The sequence below is a fragment of the Protopterus annectens genome, chromosome 8.part0 (assembly GCF_019279795.1).
Source record: "Protopterus annectens isolate FY-2018-M chromosome 8.part0, PAN1.0, whole genome shotgun sequence".
NCBI classification, from domain to species: domain Eukaryota; kingdom Metazoa; phylum Chordata; order Ceratodontiformes; family Protopteridae; genus Protopterus; species Protopterus annectens.
Window position 1 is genome coordinate 385,281,163 of NC_056741.1, and position 24,536 is coordinate 385,305,698.

Here is a 24,536-nt window from a genome sequence, read left to right on the forward strand (position 1 = left end):
GTGCGTGTCTCAGGCAGGTATGACCCTAACCATAAGCAGCATCCTACCTTCACCAAGAATTATACCACAATACCAAGAAAAAATAATTGACTTCAACAACTGGCTTAGTTTCTGGTAAAATTTCAAGGGGATCCAGTATCTGTCTGCCTGGGATGAGATGGTCGACAGGCCTCGATGCTTTGCCAGAAATGGCCTCCACCTGTCATCACTGGGTTTCCAGATCCTGGCCAAGGCTCTCGTCTCCCCCATTGTGCCTTTTTAAGGCAATGTCCCAAAGACAAATCTTCCAACATAAAAGATCTGTCAAAAAGCAAATTGAAGGTCATGCTGCTTAACGCTATGAGTCTTAGCTTGAAAATGCACTCACTGGAGGGTCTCCTTGCAGTGGAAGATGCCGATGTCTGTACGGTCAGAGAAACTTGATTCTGGGCTGTGGAGAGCACCTTTGCCTTATCAGGCTATACCTCTTTCCACACATTCCAACCCCAAAATGAGGTCAGGAAGACTAAAGGTGGTGAAGTCTCTATCTTTTTGGCACACCTCCACACTAGTTTGCCAGCATGACGCACTGGAAAACTGACAGTTGGCAAGACACCCATCCTAGTTATAGCCAGCTATAGACCCCCCTCCATGACTCAGGACACACTCCTCTTACCTGGATCTACCACACCCTGATCCTTGGTGACTTCAACTACCCCACCACAGACTCACTCAACAATTCCTTGACTTCATCAATTCTAATGCACTAGATCAGCTCGTCTGATCCCCTACTAGGGGAGATAACACTCTGGACTTGGTTCTCACCAACATGGGCGACTGCTACACCACTCCCATAGTATGGTCTTCCCTGGTGAGATCAGACTGTTTTATTCGAAGTTTCTAACCCACCCAACTCCCCCAACAGTAACCAAGCTAAAAAACTTCTCAAAAGCTGACTACAACCTCCTAAGGGAGGGTATCGGTAGCTTCACACCGCCGTCCCCCTCAGAGGATGCAGACAATTATGCTGAACAGTATGCAAATGCAGTATACAATCACCTGTACAACAGCATGGACTCAGCCATATCCAAAAGAACTAAAACGTGCTCAAGGAAACACAAACCTATTTGGCAGACATAATCTATCAACAGGCTTTACAAAAAAAGGAATAAAACTATTGTCCAAGGGTAAAAAGGAACATATTCCAAATTGGAAAAACTCCATCCATAGCCCCAAGAAGCAAATAAGATAACTAGTGAAAGCCTCCAAAGCGAATTATGAATCGAAAGTAGCCGCTGAAACAAAGGGAAACCACAAGGGCTTCTTCAGTTACATCAGGAACCTCCATGGCAAAGCCCAGGTTTGTTCCTAATTGGTACTGAACAGTATCACTTACACCAATCCTCTTGACTTGGCCAACCTGCTAGCAGAAAGGTTCAGTGCAAACTTCACCCCCCCCCCAAAGGCCCTTTCAACATTTCTGATAGATGTACCGCACCTCACATACCTCCAAGTGCTAAGGGCCCTATCCAAGGCAAAGAATACAACTCCCATGGGACCAGATAGTATCCCAGGCTGTATTCTGCACTATTTCCAGCAAGAACTGGCTTCGCCATTGAGCACCCTATTCAACCACAGCCCAAGTACAGGCTTCATTCCAGAAGAGTGGAGAACTGCCATTGTCATCCCCTTGCACAAGGGTGGTGCCACTACTGACCCTAGAAACTATTGTCCTACTAGCTTAACAAGTCTGATCTGTAAAGCCATGGAGCGTATTATTATGGATCTCATAAACAAGGACATAGTCAATCTCCAAGCACTTGACCCCACCCGGTTCAGATTAGTCAAGGGCAGATCTTAGCTGTTGAACCTGGTTGACTTCTTTGAGACTGTCACGAAGGTCCTAGATGAGGGAAAATCAGTGTATACAGCTTACCTTGACTTTGCCAAGACCTTTGACACAATCCCTCACTCGGGCATCATCGAAAAGCTAACACAACTTTGCATAAATCTCCATCTCATCAGGTGGGTGGCCAACTGGCTCACCAGCAGGACCCTCAAGTCAAAATAGGTACTCCAACTCCGATAGCAGACCTGTCACTAGTGGAGTTCCCCAGGGATCTGTCCTGGGACACCTACAGTTTGGCATCTACTTCTCAGAGGTCCAGGCAAAGAAAAAAGGTCTGCGCCTGACCAAGTTTGTGGACAACTGTAGATTGGCTGCTGTTACTGACTCCCCAAATGATGTTAACATACTGCAAGAGGATGCCAAAGTCATGATCTCAAGCTACACGCAAAAAATATATCATACCATTCAGCAAAAACACGGCCCCTACTGATTACCACATCAACGGCAACCCCCTAAGCACACACCCCATGGTGAGAGACCCAGGCACTCAGGGTGATAACCTCGCATTCGATCATGTAGCGGCAGTGGTCAGAAAAGCCTTTTACTTGGTTCATCTCATAAGTAAAGGGATTACATCCAGAAAAAAGGGGGTTATTACCTCTCTATACTCCTCTCTCATTAGACCAATAATTGAGTACAACGCCCTGCTTGGTATGTACCTCTCCAAACATCTGCACCAAATGGAAAGGCCACTGAAATACCTCACAAAGAGAATCCATGGCCTTCCACACCTGTCCTATGCGGACAGGCTCAAATCAGTATCACTCTATTCGGTATCGTACAGATTGTTCAGGGGTGATCTGTGCCTCGCCTATAAGGGAATCTCGGACCCTGTCCTACTACAGATGCTCCACATCCATAAGTCCCAGTCTCTGGAATAGACTTCCCATACATGTCAAACAGAGCACCTCACTGACCCTCTTCATGCGCAACCTTGAGAATTGGATGGGAAACCACAAATCTGTCACAAGGGTTCCACCTGTGTTCCTCACTGACAGGGGTGACAGGTGCTGACTGAGGTTTCTTTTTGGGAATTAACTCTTGGTTAGGTTTGTAAGGGCCCCAGGGCCGTTAGCCTAGTAACCTCCTATGATCCTATGACAGCTGCTGATCTGGTAAACACTCATCTCTCCAAAGTCTTGCTGTACACAATAACAAAAAATAATGCAACCACCATTTGGAAAGTGCCTATTAACTATTAATCAGACTTTCAGTGATTTCCATACAATACCCAAAACTTGTCTATGCACATTCATAATATAAAGTTCTTTCATCCTTGTTTTCTTCTTTAGGAGAATTACGGGGCAAATGAAAAGATTAGTTCAAGGATTCCAGACATCCTAAATACGGCATAATGGAAAGGGTTATTCTCAATTACACCCTGGTCCTTTTGAAGATCTGCATATGGTGCTTTACACATTAGTGCTTGCAGTTCACAAAGCGTACTGGCAGATGTTAACTACAATCAAGACCCCCCCCCCCCCCCGCCCAAAGATGACTCAAGTTCTGCTGATCTTGTCACAGATGTACTAGAAGGTTCAAATGAACTCTCTTCATGAACCGTTTTACAGTTGTTTGAGATGCTACAAGGGGGCGTACAGGCAAACAAACCTCAAAAGATGAAAAGGCCACAGCAGTATTAAATAAAAAAGAAGCATACTGCATAACCTATACAACAAACAGAAAAATGGATCTACACCATTCTTTTCACATCAGTGAAAAAGTTTAGCCATTTAAAAGCGCAGATTTCCTGGTGGTATGCATCTCAACTTCTTTCAGAGCAGAAAAAGGTGGCTATGAGGTACCAAGAAAAGATTCTTCAAACAAAACCGAATCAGATACAGCAGTTTACTTTTGCTGTGTTAATTTGCTGCAAAAAAGCAGAATCACAGGCTCCGCTACTCACTTTTGTGTTAGATTAAACAATGTCTTTCCTAACTACATCTATTCAGAACTGCTGACAAAAAATTTGTTAGAAGTTTCAACTAGATGAAACAAACAGGTCAAATAATGAAATGGATAAGAGAGAAAAACAATATTTTGCTGAGGGTTGGACTGCATCCTCATACAGAAGGCTTCATCCCCAGCTCCCATGTCTTAAAATGTACCAACCCCACAATTGTACAACTGTGTGAGGTGATATATATATATATATATATATATTTATATTACACACATATACATACACACACAAGACATATACACATTTTTTTTAATTTACTGTTAACCAGATAAGCCCACTGGACACAAGTATCCCTTTTCACAGGCAACCCTGAACCACCATCTGGTTAACGGACTTGTTCAAAGTCAAACAGTTTTGCAAGTAAAGTTGAGGGAATCAAGCCAAACAAAGTTCATTGACAGCAGTTTCATAGCCTGAGCAATGCAAGCCAAATTGCAAGAACTTTGAATCAATGTTGGTCTGACACAAAAACAGAAACTGTGCCAGCAGCAAATTCCTAAAAAAGCAAAAATCAGGGGAGTTGTATACTGGGGAATGGAAACTAACAAGTGTGAACTTAACAGCTTTTCATTCACCCAACTATAGGACTGTCTTGACCAGCAAGTATGCAATCTGCTTTCTCTTTTTTTCTTCTTCATATACAACTCTGGAAACGGAGGTGCTGGAATGAATATATACATCAGTCCTTAACAACAAAATGATGAAAAAGACATTTATCACAGCTTCTTTGGAGTAGCAGGTATCCCTGAGCAGAACAGTAGGAGGTAATAACTCGAATAAGAGTGGAATAGGCACAGTTTAGACTGTAAAGTTCATATGGAATGCCCGCTGTCAAATTATTGCTATCAAGTGGAGAATGAGGATTCTTCTGTCACAAACAAGAAAACTAATAGAAAGTAAATGAAAGTGGAAACGTGACACAGTACAATTAACTTTTAAGTTAACAATGTACCATGGTGTTTTTAAAAGGGGAAAAAAAAAGTGGCTTTGCAAAAGTAAGTTACCCTGCATCTCTAGGGTGTACAGTGTTAACAGTGGGCTCTTTTTGTATAACACATACAAATTGCCAGAAGAGCTTCAGATCTGTTCTCACTCTTGTATCTGTATCTTGCACATATGCTGAACTCCTAATAGGACTCAGCTTTCTCCTTTCCAACTATCCCTGGCTCACTGACTATCAAGCATAAACCCCAGGCTTTAAATCCCCAGTGAAATTCACATCATCTCCAACAGCAAACAACAGGGCAAAGATCTGCTAGACATGATAATGTTAACCTTTCGCCAGAGTATGTTGAGCTAAACTCTAGCTTATTTGAAATAACAGTTTATATTGTGTACAGGTATTTCAAACTGCCAAAACTGTACACTGCTATAGGGCTTAAGTTCACCAAATGGGCTAACACAAACCAAGGCCTAATTCCTAAAACTACACTGATAGCTACAGATTTAATGCAGGCTTCCCATAAAATTTAATAATTACCTGAAAGGCACATCATAGCCATGTAACACAGCAGATTAGATATAGGTTACGCCCATATCTAAAGACATGAATTCCCTTCTGTCAGTCTAATCAAATCAGTCGTACTCCTGCCCCAGTATTTTATGATTAGAGTCTTTTCTTGTTTCAGTCCCTCTCTTTAGTGCTTTCCCCTTACACAATCTATTCAGCCAAGCCAGCTAACTTGTCTGCAGTTCTATAAATTAACAAGGCAGAACTACAAAGGAAATTCTCACCTGATCGATACAAATAAGCCCACTTATCGACTTCAGTGATCCTGCAATGTTCACCCTTCACTACTTTCAGGCTCACTCCACTTCCCCAACTCCCACTCACCCCCCCCCCCACTACAAGTACTTAGAGAGAAAAACAAACCCCTCACACTGCATTTCATCCTCCAATAAGCAGAACTCCAGATAATCCACTATCCTAGCCAGTCATAACACCAAAATCACTCCCACCCAATCCACATTCTTCCCATCAGGTCACACAGCTATCACTCTTCTTCAACCGTAAAGCAATACACTATATTTCTGATTAAAATTAATATATTAGGCTGTATACGCAATTCCACGTTTTCGCATTGATGCATGTCTCACTGATGAAATGATTATATAAAAAAATCCCATATATGAATCTGTCAACGAAAAGTCAAAAGTTCACAGTGTTGAATGACCAACTATCATAACAACTGGTACTTGCTATCACTGTAACATGTGATGACCTCTGATATTTACTGTATATGCCATACCTTACAATGCAAGCTTGTGTGCAATATCCCATATAGGGAACTACTGCAAACTTATATGTAAATACTATATGGTTATTTCTATTCATCCATCACCCCCTTTCCCCCCATTTTTGCATATGGGGTCTGTGTGTCACTTCAACAGTCAATCATTAGAGCCAAGGTTTACACCACCAGGTAGCTAGTCCTGCTGCCCTCCTGCGAGCACCAGAAGGACACACACGTGAACACAAGGAGGACAGGCATATTCCACACAGAATGCACCCCAGCCAAGAATCGAACACGGGGAACCTCTTGCTGTGAGGCAACAATGCTATCTGTTGTGCCACTTAGCAGTCCTTTTTCTATTCACTGTATGCAGTATAATAGAGCACTTCTCTCCAGGTCTGCTGAAAAGGGGGTTCCGTACAATCCACTTGAATTCTCCTGGGAAACAAAATGTAAACAAACAAAATAATGATCCGGTAACAGACTATGTAGACTATGTACCAAATCACTACTAAAACCTCTGACTTCAGGACTGGACATCTTTTATTTGAAGTTTACTTCTTGTTTTCTCTGACCAATAATCTTTGGACTTTCAAGTACTGGAAATAAGCATCATATCTAACAAATCTGCAATAAGCTTCCAATTTGGGATTACAAGCAAGAAAATGGGCCAATGGATAACCACGATCTGCTACTGCCACAGCAGAAATTTCTTCAAAGATAGAAAAGTGAAAGAATGCAATCCAAAGTCTAGTAGCTCAGGTACCACAGGTTCCTGCAATGCTAGTGTATTTACCGGGTCTATATCAGAACATCGAAGTATTAAAACTTCAAATGTTCTAATATCGAACACTATTCAGCGAACGCTAAGAATAGCGAAGCTGCAGAACAACAGATTCTTTCCTTGGGAAAGAATTCGGTTGGCCGTTTCTGTGGCTTCGCTATTCTTAGTGTTGTGGTGGAAAGTTACGGGTTGGGTTCAGGTAAGTGTGCAATTATTTGTATATTAGGGTTAGGGGTGGTTTAAGTGAGTTAGGGTTAGTGTGCGGGTTACGTGAGTGTGCGATAGTGACAGACCTTAGGGTTAGGGTTTGGGTTAAGGTAAGTGGGTAGATAATAGTGTAGGTTTAGTTTAGTGTAGCGTTAGATGTAGGAATTTAAGTGTATGTGTGTGGTTGCTGTTTGTTTGATGTGCTTGAGTTGTGTGTATGTGTTTTGGAGCAGTTCTGAATGTTCGATATTTTCATGTTTAGATGTTTTGGGGCTGATGAAATAGCATTCGCTATTTTCATCTTTCGATAATGTGATATAAACGCTATTTACCCAATGTGTTTGGAACCATGAAGATGGAGTAGCACTTCCAATCCAGAGTCTTAAAATATTTTTGCAGTCAAAACATACTGCTATGAGACATGAGGGAAGTCCATCATTAACTGTATCCTGTGTTGGATAAGGAGATTCTGGAGGCTTTGCTGCAAAGAAAAATTCCTATAAAACTCTAAGAGGAGGATGGATCAGATTTTCTAACAACAGAAATGCCCAGACTTCAGCAATGATGTACAATCTTTTAAAGTGCCAAATGAAGGCTGTAAAGATAGTGCAAATAAGCCAATTCATCAAATATGGGTAAATATGTATTCCCGGCCATCTCAGAAAATGAAAAGTGCATGCCAGGCACTTTGTGAATAGTTTGAGCACAGTATAAATGCCAAGGAAGTGAAACAGCAGCAGCAGTTTGCTACATGAAATGTTAGAAACCATCTGTGTGTTTGTGGATAACCATTCCGAATGTCCAAAGTTAACTACATAAGCATCCTAAAACTGAAAACGTATAAAAGTATACTGCAAGTCCAAACATGAACTTTTTGTTTCTGTTTACATTAAGTATTCAGGTTTCGAATCTAAAGCAAGTCTTCACTTTTTTTTCTTTTTTGAGCCCCCCACCCCCAAAGTTCTGACAAAAGCACTATCTAAACAGCCCAGCTGTCTAATAACTGCTGAACAGTGGGCAAGTCAACTTAATCTCATGGGGGAGAAGGAAAGTACAGTTGTTTAAGTTGAACTTAACATAACAGATGTTTGAATGACCACTGCTGCGGTAGCCTATATGGGTTATATCCTGCCAAGGATATAACAGCCATCCAGCTTCCACAGCTTCAGGGCACCTTCTATGCACCAAACTATCAAATGGCTTGAGCTGAGCTGACTAAAAGACAAGTTTGGGTATGAAGCCCTTCAGAGATTTCCTGCCAGCAGACAGGGAGGCAGAGTCCTAAAACAATGACGTGAGGAACAATGAAAAATAAATATCCACACCTTGCATAAAAAAAAACAAGGAGGATGGAGGGAGAGTCTACTACAGCAATGACCATGCTAACATGTACTGCTATGGTAAGTTCATTTTATACAGCTGTACTATGTTCTTCATACTGATCACTGTTGCAACAGCCTTAGCAATACAAGTAGATTACCATAGCCAACTATATTTGGGAGGTGGAAGGAGAAGGGTCCTAAAGCCTCTGGAGAAGGATCCTAGAAAGACTTCACCTAGATGGAATCAAGCTTTTAGTGCTTAGTAAGTATGTAGAGAGGACCAAGTAGCACTTTCTAGAACACTTGTAGAATTCAACCCTTTCAAAAGAGACAGATGAAACCAAGGCACTGGTAGAGTAGGCCTTGACTCTGTCTGGATATGTTATGGCGAGTACAATAAAAGGTAACAGCTTGTTTTGACACAGGTTGTCCTTTTTTCTTACCTTCACAAGAAATTAACAACTGATCTGAACTTTAAGATTCAGTTCTGTCAAGACAGTACCCAGGTTGTCTGTGGACATCCAAGGTATGGAGTATCCTTAATGCCCTCATTTTTAGGTTCAGGAAAGAAAACGGAGAGATGGATAGTTTAACTTAAAGAAAACTAGGACACCACTTCAGGCATAAAAGAAGGATCAATTTTCAAAGAAACCTTACCCCTGTGGAAAAGCAAGATAGGGTGGACTCGCCATAAGAAGTAGCAACCCATACACCCTTATTACAGAGGTCAGAGCAATCAGTAAAACAGTTTTCCATGTTAAGAACCCCAAGTAAGCCAAATCAGCTGGTCAAATAGAACAAGTGCTAGCTTTTCTAACACAATTAAGATCCCAAGGAGGGGCCATTGTTTTTTTTCCAAGAGACTTCTTATGCAAAATCCCTTTCAAGAACATTTTGACACAAGACTGCACTGAAATAGGAGAATCAATGGGCAGACACACCAAAATGGATAATAAATGAACCCTGACAGAGGAATAATAAAGACCATAGGATTGCAACTCACACAAATAATGTAAAACTAGTGAACAACTAGCCCTGAATGGGTGCTGGTTATGTTGAGACAACAAGAAAACCTTTTACATTTACTAATATATAATTTTCAATTAGTAGGCTTTTTTGCCTCCATTAGTAGCTGTTACACATCCTCAGAAAACAGGTGCCTAAAAGTAATTAAGACCTATCATCCAGGCAGTCAACTGAAGACGACTGATGGTGGAGTGTATCAAACACTCCTGGTCTTGTGTGACTAGATACAGTCTATGGGGAAGCTTGTGGTAATTACCCCGGCCATTTCCAAAAGAAGGGAGAACCACAGTTGCCTGAGCCAGAAGGCACCACAATCGTCTTAGGGGATTCTTTCTGAATCTTCAGACATACCCTGGATATTAGTGGAAAGGAACATTCCTGTCCAAAGAAAAGCAGCGGTCTTCCAGGTCTTAGTCCTGGAAGAGAATTCTGCCTCTTCTCTGAACAGAGGTCTACTTGAGGAATTTCCCACAGATGGTTCAAATTTTGGAAGAGATCTAGTTTCCATTTGTGAGGGTCTGCCGTGGTCCTACTCAACTAGTTTGCCACACAATTTTGCTCCGACGAGATGTAGGATGTCTGTAGAGTGAGACCATACTGTGAAGCTATATCCCAAGTTAAACGTGGCTAGTATACAAAGGGGGGCACAATATGGTTCCCCCTTGCATGTTTATGTACCACATGACTGTTGTATTGTTTGCAACTACATGAAGATGTCCTGCGGACCAAAGATGGTTCAGAGAATCGAGTGCCTTCATCAGGGAAAGAATCTCCGATATTTACGTGCTTGAGCCTGTCCTTGGGTGCCCCACTGCCCCTCCACTTTTATCCCTCCTGAGACTGCTCCCCAAGCAAAGTCTGAAGCATATGTGATGACCGACTGCTTTGGAGCAGGAAGGGAGAAGGGGAGACCTGGATTTAAGGATAACAGTTGTCTCCATCAAAAGATTTCTCATCTGACAACCCCCAGCACTGGAATCTGAAAAGCTAAGAGGCACTGATGCTTGGACCAAAGAGAGGTCAGATACCATTGTATTTTTCTCATGTAGACTCTTGCCAAGGGTATCACGAGAATTACAGATGCAATCAGACCCAAACTCCTGAAATATTCCCTCACAGTGACTGAAGTTTGAGTGGAAAACATTACAAACAGATCTAAATAAAGATCTAATATTTTCCATGTGAAAGAAAAGCTCTTGAACTGAGGTGTCTAGCCGACATCTCTGGAACACAACCCTGTGTGAGGGAGTCAAGAAAGACTTTTGAATGGTCTCTTGGAATCCCTATTTGTGCAAGAGCTCTTTCACTCATGAGAAAGATTCCTTACACCTCGTAAAAGTCTCTGCAAAGATAAGCAAGTCAACTAGATGTGAAAAAATGTAGATATCCTGTAGGCTGCAATGAACTATAATCGGAGGTAGATACTTGCTGAACACTCTTGATGTAATCAACAGTTCAAAGGGTAACGCAGATAACTGATAATGTTATCCAGATGCACAAAACCTTAAGAAATGTCTGAAGTCTGGATGAATAGGAATGTGATGATAATCATCTCTTACGTCTAGTGTTACCAGTAAACTTTCGACATGGTCACAAACAGGTTTAGGAAAGAAAGATCCAGAACTGGTCTCCAAGCATTTTTTTTTCTTGGGGGGGGGGGGAGTTCTCCACAGAAAATATGCTTTCAGTTAACTTACACTACCTTTAAAACGGACAGAAAAAAATAACAGCTCTTTTTAAAAGTATATTACAGTCTGTTAAATAACTTATTGTCCACTATAAAAGCAAAACCATTTATCAGAAATTTTAATTGGAAGATTACAATTGACAAAGTAGCCAGAATTATGTAAAGACAAAATGGGCAGATAGCCTAGTATGAACCTATGAACCTATAAACCTTAAAAAAGGGCACAGTATACTCAAATCAAGGGGTGGCGTAAGCCATACAGAATCGGGCTAGGCTTATAATTGCCCCAGGGCAGATAGCCTAGTATGAACCTATGAACCTATAGACGCCATTATCACATCAATTTACCACAGCCCGAAGTTCAGCTGTAGAAGCAACACTGAAAGCAATCTTTTCTAAACAAAAAGAAAATGGAAACCAGACAGTGCCACTTACTGGGCACTGGCCATTGCTTATAGTAGCATTCTGGAGGGACAAAAATGAGTCAACATGGGTGAAGAATAAATATGCCTAACCTACTAATATAATTTTCATTAACACTCGGCTAGGACAATACCTATCTGCATTGAGCAGATATTTTTGGCAGCAAAATACTGCCCAACTTGCCAAAGCACAGGAATTAACAGGAAGGAGACGCAATAAGCTCTGGCATGCAATATTAGCTACCAAGAAAGTAAATTACAATATGCCTCTGCTAGGTAGTATAATGTTTGCAACACTGGAACTCTCACTGAAAATACAGACCTACTCAGAATACCTGCAAAAAAATTCTTACTGCTGAAAAACTGTACAGTTCTTATAAGGTGGATATAAAACGTGTATAAACCCCAGTGAAAATGCCAGATTTTTGAGATATAAAAAAATGAGACCACAATAAATCATTTCAAAACTTTTCCCACATTTAATGTAACCTATAACCTGTACAATTCAATTGAAAAACAAACAAATCTGTTAGGGGAAAAAAATATAAAAAAAACGTACGATACGCTGGTTGCATAAGTGTGCACACCCTTAAACTAATACTTTGTTGAAGCACCTTTTGATTTAATTACAGCATTCCATATCCTTTGGTACACAGCAGCCATCAATTAGGGAGACTATGATTAACCCCAAATAAAGCTCAGCTGTCCTAGTAGGATTTTCCTGACATTTATTCAGTTGCCTGCTACAGCAAAAGCCATGGTTCGCAGAGAGCTTACAAAGCATCAAAGGGACCTCATTATTGAGAGGCATCAGTGAGGAGAAGGGTACAAAAACATTTCCACAGCATTGGATATACCATGGAACACAGTGAAGACAGCCATCAAAAAGTGGAGAAAATATGGGACAACAGTGACGTTGCAAAGAACTGGACGTCCAAAATTGATGAAAAGACAAAACGAAAACTGGTCAGGGAGGCTGCCAAGAGACCTACCTACAGCAACACTGAAGGAGCTGCAGGAATTTCTGGCAAGTACTGGTTGTTTACTACATGTGACAACAATCTGCCGTATTCTCCATATGTCTGGACTATGGGGTAGGGTTGCAAAACAAAAGCCTTTTCTTACACAGAAAAACATCCATGCCTGGCTAAAATTTGTAAAAAAATACATCAAGTCTCCCAAAAACATGCGGAAAATGTGCTATGGTCTGATGAGACCAAGGTTGAACTTTTCGGCCACAATTCCAAAAGGTATGTTTGGTGCAAAACAACACTTCTCATCACCAAAAGAACACCATCCCCTCAGTGAAGCACGGTGGTGGCAGTATCATGCTTTGTGGTTGCTTTTCTTCAGTTGGAACTGGGGCTTTAGTCAAGGTGGAGGGAATTAAGCACAGTTCCAAACAACATTCACTTTTGGCCCAAAACCTTCAGGTGTCTGCTACAAAGCTGAAGATGAAGAGGAATTTCACCTTTCAACATAACAATGACCCCAAGCATACATCCAAATCAACAAAAGAATGGCTTCACCAGAAGAAAATTAAAGTTTTGGAATGGCCCAGCCAGAGCCCAGACCTAAATCCAATAGAAAATCTGGGGTGTGACCTGAAGAGGGCTGTGCACAAGAGATGCCCTAGCAATCTGACAGATTTAGAATGCTTTTGCAAGGAAGTGTGCACAAATATTGCCAAGTCAAGATGTGCCATGCTGATAAGACTCCTACCCAAGAAGACTGAATGCTGTAGTTAAATCAAAAAGTGCTTCAACAAAGTATTAGTTTAAGGGTGTGCACACACAACAAAGTATTAGTTTAAGGGTATGCACACTTATGCAACCAGCATATTCTGTTTTTTATTTTTTTATATTTTCCCTCCTAACACATTTATTTGTTTTTCAATTGAATTGTACAGGTTATACGTCACATTAAAGGTGGGAAAAATTTTTAAAGGATTTATTGTGGTCTCACGTTTTACATCACAAAAACCTGGCATTTTAACAGGGGTGTGTACACTTTTTATATCCACTGCATATGAAGATAGTCATTTAAATGGACAATGCTGAAGACAATTAATGCGTTTCACAGTAATTCCAAATAAAGGAAACCAAACTGTACATGGTCTCAACACAAAATATACCTTTTTATTAATCCCAGTTTCATAAATTCAAATGGCTAACAGTCACAACCAATAAGTACTCCAAATTAGCCCAGAGTTTGAGGGTCTCAACATATGCATCACAAAAATGCATGCGAGAAAGTGCTCTTCAATTATGTTATCGCTTGATGTAGTAGCTCATCCAGTAGCAGGTTTCTGAAAATATTCTGTAAAACACCTGTCCCTGTCAGTGTTAACAATATATAAGAAAAGTGTCACTCGACAGAAAAAATGAAAGTCACTCAATGGCACTTTACATGAATGTTTCTATGGCTTTAATTACAACTCGGAGCTAGTGCTATAACAAGACCAAAATGCCACACGAAACTGTACAACAGGCTACCTACCTTTAAACCAACATTTCTCAAAACAAACTTCAATGTAACAGATTGCAACTTGCCCTAGTTGTTCATGGCTGTCAATATTAATGTTTTCCAGAAATATACTTAAAATCCATTACCAACTAGACCAAAGTCTTCAATGGTTTATCAACCACTGCACCAACAAACAACATCCTTGTAACAACTCTCTTTAGGTGTTCTATCCACAGCGTTAAGCACACCACCCCGTTTTCACAGTTTACCTGCAGCATATCATTCAAAGCAGGCCCAACTAATAATGCTGAACAGGACTTTAACTTCTAGAATTACACTCTCCACCATGTAACTCAACAGTCAAAACACCACACTAAAAATTGATTTAAGAATCACCATCTTACACCTGACATTTCTTATATACAGTCTCTCCAAATGCCTCTCACTTGATGACAGTTTTTGCTATTACTATGTTATGTTCAGTTTAATCAATTACAACTGTAGTTCTTTTAATTGTCTTACAAAGCTCTGTTCGCCAATAAAAGCTGTTCAACATGTACATTGTTGTCAATTATTTTTTACTCCACTGCATACAAGACATTCAAAAGTACTGTTAGTAATTTCTATACAATATCATTAATACTCTGAAAGATGCACACTGCTTGGAAACAAAAAAACATTGTGCTAGTTGTAAATTCAGATTTACCAATGAGTTGGGGGAAAGTAACTCTCACACACAAAAACACAAGACTGTGCAGCTGTAGCTATTGAAAACAAAAGCTACAGCAGGCTATATTCACTGCAACACAATGCAGAAAAACAAAATGTCTTTCATCCTTTGCTTGCGTGCAATTTGAGGCACACACAAAATATATAATTCACAATACAATGTCAGGAGTCTGTAAGTATCCTCTAGTAAAGAGTGTACAGCATGTGCACTTAAGTTTATTTAACCTCGTGCTCACTACATTAAGGATGCATTCCCAGCTGCTAAAGTCAGGAAGGGGTCTGCAAACACAATGCCTTTATTTTAAAAGGTAAACTACCTTTTAAAAAGTTTATTAATGGTACTTTTCTGTTAAACCCCTACTAGTTCTCGCTTCTGTAAGAAGGAGTAAAAATGAATAACTTGTCACATTCAGGGAAAAAGGAATACTTCAGAATGTGTGACAGTTTCTTTACAACAGTCAGTCCTACTCTGCTATATCCGTTGCCTGTCTCCAAACCTTTAGCAATAAACATCAAACGTTCCTGTATGAATGTACAAATCTGTGACTTAGGTACTTTTCCATTAAATAGAAACTTGTGTGTTAGTTGTACAGATGTACTTGTTATACAGACACTTGTGTCAGCTACTCAAATACCAGCAAAATACAGCAGCGCAAACTGGTAGGGGTTTAACAGAAAAGTACCTTAATATAGCAATAACCCACGCCTGGGTGTGGGTAATGCTGGATTTACCCACGGTTGGCGTGGTTTGGTCCCGAAGCCCGAGGACCAAACAAAGACAACCGTGGGTAAATCCAGCATTACACACCCAGAAGTGGTTATTATATACAATGCCATTATTTAAGAAAAGAAATAATTACTTTTCTTAAATAATGGCATTGTATAATGCCTCTTTGCTGCCCTTCCGCACCTGTCTGGTGTTCCGCAGCAGTTCTGATGTACTGCGCATGCCTACGCAGTACATCAGAGCTGTGGGCAAAAGCAACGGAGAACTTGCGTTCTCCATTGCTTTTTACTGTCTCGCTATGTTAAATGGGTTTAACATAGCGAGACAGCTTTAAAATAAGCAACGGAGATCTCCGTTGCTTATTTTAAAGCTGTCTCGCTATGTTAAACTCCTTTAACCTAGCGAGAAAGTTAAAAGCAACGGAGATCGCAAGATCTCCTTTGCTTTTTACTGTGTCGCTATGTTAAAGGAGTTTAACATAGCGAGACAGCTTTAAAAAAAGCAACGGAGATCTCCGTTGCTTTTTTTAAATCTGTGTCGCTATGTTAAACTCTTTTAACATAGCGAGATGTTATACTAACGGAAAAAGTCCGGGCGACCGGACCTTTTTCCGTTAGTATATTGAGGGATTTACCACGGGCACGCTGGTTGGGCTGGCCAATCAGCGTGCACGTTTTTAGGGTAGGCATTGTATAATAATAATAATGGCATTGTACAGCAGTTATAATCCACTCCTGGGACTGGGTAATGCTTTAGCTACTTACAGCTGGCTTTTTTATTTGAACTCAAGCTTTTAGACTCATGATCAAACTACACCAGCCATGGTAAACCAAGTATTACGCACACCCAGTCAAGGATTTTAGATAAGTTATAAAATGAAGCCTAACTTCTATTCAAAATCATGCATGCCAATTGGGACAAACCAATCAGCATGCCTGTGATAAACAGAACCTTACCCACAGCAAAGAGGCTAAACTATTAATTAATAAAATAACATACAGTCTTCACAAGAGTAACATTTTTAAAACAACTATGCTGTGGCACTTTGGGGAGTGGACTCCTTAAGTTGCGACTCACCAGTAAATACACAACATATGAAAGGGTGAGGTGTAGGAAATAAACTAGTTAATCTACAAATGCACTGCAGTGGAGATATAATCCACTGGTTCTAAACTGTTGCTCATATTTCACAACTGAGTAAGCTACACGTTACTGGAAGGTGTAATGTTATGGTGGGAGACAGACAAGTACAATGCACTATACGAGAGAAACCAATAACTGTTTGCCAGTAATTAGGAAGCTGCACACCATTTTCATATGGACATTACTTCCAAATCGTATAACTATAACACATATAATCAGGTAAAAGCTTAAATAGTGGAGAAAATGTTTTTGATGTCACCACTGTAAGTTGCACAGCTTAAAAAAAAATGAGTGCTACTTTTTATGGTCAATCATGAAAATAAGCATACTATTTCAACAAACAAGTACACTAAAAGGAATTTCTTGCTATCCTCTAAAAGCTCAGGTCTGTTAACACTACATTTACAGAAAATAAGCTTCCAAGATTTGAAAAGTTGTTCAAGAAATTTTGAAGAAAACTATAATTCTAGATTCTAGTGCATTACACTATGTTTGTGTCTTTCGGCTTTTTCCCGGTTAGGGGTCGCCACAGCGGAACTCCGGTCCGCTAATGATTGGCAGTATATTTTTACGTGCTGGCTTGCCGGGCTAACGCACAACTTTCAACGAAGGAACGCCCATTCACGCATGTCGCCACACAGAAGACGCTCTAACTGAGAATCGAACGGGCAACGTCTAACTGTGAAGCGACAACGCTACCGCAGCACCACCACCGCAGTATACACTATGTGACTGAGGTAAAATCTGCGATTCCACTGACTTACTCCATTGTAAAGACTTTCCATACCTTTGTAACAGCATTTTTCTGTTCACGGTACATTTATATTTGTTTAAGCTTTTTTAAATATATTTTTAATACATTGTTTGGCTCTTTCGTACTGGAACATCAGCATGATCATCATTTTTCAGAAAATGCTCAGGAATCTACGAATGTGTGTAAGTTGGTGTAGGTGCACCATTTTACAGCTACAAGGTATGAATGATTTAACTGATGGGTTATGTAGACATCAGCATGTACATACCTAACAAAATGCCGAGTGCATCATAAAATAAAGCCCATTCATGTAATGACATTAAAGGAGAAAAAAAATAAGCAAGAACATTCTTTTTCAAATAATGGCAATGAACCACAACTGAGCAACAGTTACTACTTGGAGTGTATATTATAAATCAGCAACACCCCCTAGAAGCACAGTAGAAACCCCACTAACCACCTTACATCAATGCACACCTCCAGAGTTGACCATTCCAACTCAGTACAGAAAGTAACCACTTCCTCAACTGATCTGTTGGTCCCAAACTACATATGCAAATTTTTTAACATAGTTTTTTTATCATACACTACTAAGAACTGTATCATTATTTAATTTGACATTATGTTTGAAATATATTGGAAAGTTTGTAACATTATGGAGTACTGCCCTTGAATGAATCAAGATGAATAACATAAAAACAGAAATTAAACTGCTATTTAATCATGCAGTAAAAAATAATGAATGTATAACTGACAAAATTGACAATCAAGCACAACAATACTGTAATTGACCATTTTTGTGACCTACTGCCATTTACTTACTTACACTGTAAACTCACAATTCACTGATGGGCATTATGGAAAGAAAGCATAATGCACATTATACCAAGGAAAACAGAGCACAGGAATAATACTGCAATTGGCAATTTTAGGAGTCCTGCTCATTATGTAAGCATGCAATGAAGTCTCACTTCTGACAGCAGTGCATCAGAGAATCAAACCAAAAGTACACAAATAAACTGCAAACAAATACAGAAAATGTAATTTGTAGTAATTTCAATATTTACTTTAGCTAAACATTTAAGGGAAAGTTGCATTGTTGTTCAAAAGCTACTTTCCAAAGTAAATGTCAGAAAGACTATGCTCAATCGAGCCTTTATCTTAATTTAAAACAATTTCTGCAGACAACTCTTAAATGTTTTATCTGACTTGTGTTTATAATGGTGAGTGAGGGTGAAAAATCATGGTTCTTGGCAGGAAAGCTTACAGTTTTCAGCTGTGCAGCTGGTTTCTGATGTTTACTCTTGTTCTGTGAAGGGTAAGGGGGGGTGCACAACTCCCTTGCCATCTGTTGCAAATATTTTTGTAAGTTCTGATGGGGAGGGGTTGTGTCCCCTTGTTATATGCTACACATCCCCACCCCATCTGTGGAATGAGAGAGTTCTCCACATAAGCGGAATTACACTAAACACAAAATTCTGTGATCGCTTTCGTATGTTGTGAACAATTTGTAGAGTTCTGTATTAACTTTGAGTTTAGTTTGCTTTATCAATACACAAGTTGCTAAGTATGAACTTGGTTCTGTAATGTCAATGATATACAATCTGTGCTGTACTTTTCCTACTCAATGCCCAGCTGCAAATTACGACTTTACTATGTAAGTAAATAAACAGCAGCCATGTCTGATGTTAAATGCATTCACACAACGTGAAATGCAGGGTACAGTTATGAACATGGTGAATACTGAACCTTGCCAATGCATCTGCATAGTGCTTAGTATGTTACAGTGGTAGCACACTGATAACTCCTGCTGCTGTAACACTACCAGATTCTGGCATTTTCTTTTTTTTTGGTTAATTTCATTTGTAAGGGGGCTATCAACCCCAACTCCCCAGTCTCATTCTTAAGAAAAACTTAAAAAGAGAGGAGTAAAAGCAACCTCCCTTACAAACTGAATTAATGAAACAATGTATTTCCTTCTATATTACTGCTGCAGTATTCTACAAGAAGAGATGCCCAGCCAAGGGCAGCCAATGCTCAGCCAGTATGCAAAAGCCTAAAAAAGATCTTGTATGCGCTGTACTTCACCTTTATGCTCCATGCACAGAACGTAAGACATAAAAGGGAAGTATTGACACAACTACCCAGAACTTCTTTGCAGCCAGTTTGAACGCTGTTTTTGCCAGTTAGTCTGAATGCCTTGTTGCTGTACTGAATATTCAGCAACACAAATGATTTTTTTTTTTTATTTTACTACCTAGATTCCATGTCATCCAAGAAGGGAAAAAAGTCAGTATGGGAGCAGATTCCCCATAAAGATCATCACAAAGAATGTCTTTTTTGTTTGGGCACTTCCCACGACCATACCTCTTGTAGCTACCAGTAAGGCATTTATGCCCAAGACACTCAAAAGCCGTTTGTTCTCCTGGCCATTTGTCTTGAAAACCAGTGGCTTATACAATTAGCCCAGGGTTCCATGGCAGAATCCTTTAACCCCAAGATACTCCCGAATAGTAAAAAAAAGGCCAAGAAGTCTCAGCCAGAGTCTTTAGCTGTCCAATCTCTGCTGGACATCCCTCTAGAAGCACGTAATAGTTCTGTAGGTCATTAGGCATCTACATTGAATTCCTTAGCCAAGACCCCACTGGAGGCCGGCATGGATCTGTGATCTGTTTTTCACACATCCTCCGAGTCTTTGTAGGTGTCTGTTCTGGATGTCAAGGGGGAACCGTGGTTGATCATCTCTAAGGGTCCTAGAGGGATTACTAGACATTTTCAAAGTCTGGGGTTTACTATCACCTTCCAAAAGTCCATCCTGACTCCCTCTCAGAATCATGTGTATCTGGGATGCAGTATTCAGACGGTGCCAATGTTGGCCTCTCTTCCACCTCCAAAAGGTATTGTCACGGACACCCTTCTTTCAGTCTCTTCTTCCTCCGACTGCCATGCCAGTCAAGAAGTTTCTTTAGGCTCTGGGATTCATGGCTTCTTCTATTCCAATGCTTTCTCTTGCCAGACTACATATGCAGATGCTTCAATCGTACCTCAAGTCAGATTGGCTACAGAATCTTCACCCTCTGAATTTAAATGCACCTCTCCTTCCCTGTCTCACAAAGGAATTTGAGTGGTAGATTCAACAGTTCACTCAACTCAGGCCAGCCCTTTCAGCCTTCATTCCCTTCTCAAGAGCTGTTCATCGATGCGTCTCTTGGTCACGTGAAAGTTCAGGGTCTTTGGCCTCCCCCTCAGAAGTCAGACCCATATCAACATCAAACAGATGAGAGCTCCGATTCTGGCCCTTCAGGCTTTTCACCCTATGTTCTCTTCAGGCCCCTTGAAGGTGTACACAGACACTACAGTGATGTGGTATGTCAATAAGTGGGGGTAGGGCACAAAATCTTATCTCCTCTGGAGGATGGCACTTCAGGCTTGGGAAGTGACTCTCTGTTATCAGTTAACTCTTCAGACAGTATATATTCCTTCACAGCACAATGTAGTGGCAGACACTCTGAGCATATCCAAAACACAGGCTCACAATTGGATATTTCAGAGAGACGTGTTTCTGGACAATGTCCATTGGTCAGGTATCCCGCAGATAGATTCTTCTGCCTCCCCTCTGAACAGGCAGCGTCCTCTCTTTTGTTCCAGAGTGCCATGCCATCTGGCTTGGAAGACAGATGCCATTTCCTTTGCTTGAAAGGGGAATGTTCTTTATGCTTTCATTCCTCTACTTCCAAGAGTCCTGCAGAAGATTCAGCTAGTCCCCCAAAAACCTTGCCAGTGGCCTTCCTTTTGGCAGAGACAGCACTGGTTCCTCCTATTAATGCATCTGGCCAGGGGTAGTCATCACATGTTACCTCATTAGTTGGATGTCCTCACATAGGACAATAAGTATCTCTCACCCATCCCCACTTGTCCACTCTGCAAGTGACATTGTAGGTGATAGGGTGTTGATCCCTTTCAAGCACCTTTTTTTCTGAGAACATGCTCACAGTTTTACAGGAGGCAAGGAAACCCTCAATCAGGAAATCTTATACGTCCCAATGGAAAAGAGAGTTTTGGTCTGGTGCCATGGTTATAACCAGGAGCCTTTTTCAGTGGGGGTCCCTCTGGTTCTCTCTTATTTGTCTGAGTTTCTCCAGTCTGGCTTGGCCTATTCTTCTGTGAAGGCCCATTTGTCAGCCATTTCTGCTAGTCTGTCCTTGAATATTTCTTTGCCTTTTCATTTTGAGGTCAAACAATTTCTTAACGGTGTCCTGTATATTAGACCTCCAAGAAAACTTATTCCTCCTCCTTGGGACCTTAATTTTGTTTTGGAAAAATTGATTCAGGCTCCTTTTGAGCCTGCAGATTTGGCTTCTTTAGAACACTGTACCTGGAAGATTGTTTTGCTGCTGGCTCTTATTTCTGCTCGGAGGGTTTCTAAGCTCCAGGCTCTTATGGCCATTCCTCCTTTTTTGGTTTTTCACAGAGAAAGGGTGTGACTTCATAGTAATCCATCTTTTATGCCCAAGATAGTAAATGAGTTTTCCTTGAATCAGTCAGTACAACTCCCTTCCTTTTTCCCCTTCTCCTTAGTCTGCTAGTAAGAGGGTCCTGTATACCCTGGATTTGCACAGATAGCACAGATTCTATTTGGATAAAACTAGGACTGTTCATAAGTCTGGTCAGCTTTTTGTTTCCTTTCATCCAAGGTCTTTCAGTGTGCCTGTTTCTAAGGAAACCATCTCCTACTGGATACCCAAGGCCATTTACTTTTGTTATTGTTTTCATGGCAAATCTCTGTCTACTTCTGTTAGAGCTGTTGCCTCTTCTGGTGCCTTCTTCACGGGGTTGGACACCAATTCCATCCCTGAAGCTGCTATTTGGTCTTTAGTGCATACCTTTACCAAGTATTATAAGTTGGATATAATTTCAAGGGCTAGAGCAGGTTTTGCTGCAGCCATTTCATGTGGGTTTGTTGACAGCTCTTCTCAGACTTCCACCTCCCATTCTGTTTCTTGAGCTTTTTTACTCTCCCTTCTATGTAGAACACTGCAACAGTGATATAGAAGGACATAGTACAGTTGTGTAAAAACCTCATTGTAACATTAGATGTCCTTCTATTCATGGTTGCAGTACTCGCTCCCTCCCTCCAACCCCCTTTTGTTTGTTCTGCACTTCTTTCTGGACGTGCATAAACTCGTTTGTGCTATGGCAACTGTTCTCTTCTGGAGTAATTCACTTCTGGGTAGTTGCATCCATACGTACCTTTTTATGCAATACATTCAGTGAGAGGAGCATAAATGTGACGTACGGCACACACAAGATCTTTTTTAGGCTTTTGTATAATGACTGAGCGTCAGGCTGTCCTAGGCAGGACATCCATTCCATGTAGAATACTGCAACAGTGAAGAGAAGGACGTCTACTGTTATGGTAAGATTTTACACAACTGTACTATCTCCTGCTTAAAACTCAGTGTACCTACAACAGAAGTACAGGAACACAGGTAATTACAATTAACACTAGATTTCACACAGTGATATCACCTGGTGTTCTGGTCCCAAAGTTATGCAAGGTCTGATGTTCTACATCATCTTATAAGTTCATAAGTAGGTACTAGGCTATCTGCCTGAAGGCATTTATAAGCCTAGCCAGAATGTGTTGGCTTTCGCAGCCCCCTTAGATTAGTTCCCTGTGCCTCTGTCCAGCACAGTCACTGAAGTGATCCCCGGGGTAAACTTTCTGTTTCCCATCCACTCGTCAAGGTTACTCTTAAAGAGTGTTAGCGAGGAGCTCTGCCTAATGTAGATTGGAATCTTGTTCCAAAGCATGGGAAGTCTCTGGGACAGGAATCTATCCCTCCAGCACGTCCTATTTATTGTTGTGGTGAGGTTTAGATCCCTAGATCATGTGACTCGAGGGGATATGGTTTTCTTTAGGTGGAGCATATCCATCAATTCTGGGTTGGACATGGCCTTGTATGTCAGGCAGAGATCACCTCTGAGTAGGCGGCATGCAACCAAGTACAGCTGGAGTTTCTTCAGTCGAGCTGCATAGAGCATCTGTTTGAGGCCAGCGATCCTCTTGGTGCGGTACTTCTGTGGTCTTTCCAGCTGTTGCAGGTGTCTTGTAAGGTACATCCCAAATGGGGCGTTGTACTCTATGATGGGTCTGATGAGTGATCTTCATGAATTTATTCAGATAAGGGGCACAGCATCCCATAGTAATTAACACCAGGGTTTAGTATTTGCATAACTGTCAATCAATATTTGCCATATACTGCATTCATTAACTCTGGCAAGTGTTACAAGTCAGTCACACAATCGGCAATTCGTACGTGTTCAGAATAATCCAACTTGTAATGTATAATTATTTGACACATTCTACCATAACATCCCCTGCTAAACTAAAATAACCTCAGGAATCAGCACAGTTCCAGGTCACCTCAGGATATTACTGCTCCAGACTTACTTGAAGTCTGTAACGGTGCTTAAAAAAGATGGCACCATAACTCACAACTGTTTTAATGTTTACTTATGCTCCTGACGTTTGGCTCAAGACTTTACTCCATCACTTTTTTCCTCCAGTTCTGAAGGTAAACAGTTGAAAGCCATCCAACATCTAAGCAACTACCCCTTTCCACAGACTTCCATGCAGTTTAGATTCGGTTCCTCAGGTTCTTCCATTACCCTTTGAGAAAGTAATACACTTGATTTTAGACTCACCTTGATTCCTCTCCGAAATCGGACCTGCCGCCATTCCAGCACAACAACAAACGCTTTAACCCACTACTATAAACTTTAAACTTTTCATCTAATGTACTGATCACTAGTTACTACAAACCAACGTCGTGCGTAGACACAAGAACGTTTATTATTCAGCGCATTGATATGACGCAAAATTGTAGTATGACGGGACGTAAGTAAACGTAGTCTACTTGTGTCTACAAGTAACCAGTACTCCGGGTAGAATTAGATTGTTACAATACCATTGTGATAATACCGTAGGGAAGATTGTTTAAATGTTTTTTAACATAGTGTGTAAAATGTGCAGTTTAATTTTAATTTCCACATATCTTGAGAGTGTTATGTTGTATCGGAAACAGTTTAATTCGATGTCAGTAACAGAAAGGTTAAAATTTTGTATGCATTCAGTTTTGAGTAAATCTGATTTCTGTATTTTGATTAAGTATAGTGAGCGT

General features: G+C 40.6%; 1 protein-coding gene across 1 annotated transcript in view; it reads right to left on the bottom strand.

Moving 5' to 3' along the window:
• The window catches only part of SF3B4 (splicing factor 3b subunit 4), a 207,389-nt gene extending 183,174 nt beyond the window's left edge, over nt 1-24,215 (bottom strand). Inside the window, exon 1 of the mRNA XM_044079896.1 lies at nt 24,061-24,215. Coding sequence (XP_043935831.1) covers nt 24,061-24,094 — 34 coding nt within the window. The 5' untranslated portion in view covers nt 24,095-24,215. The remainder of the gene's footprint in view (nt 1-24,060) is intronic.
• Nucleotides 24,216-24,536: the final 321 nt, after the last annotated feature.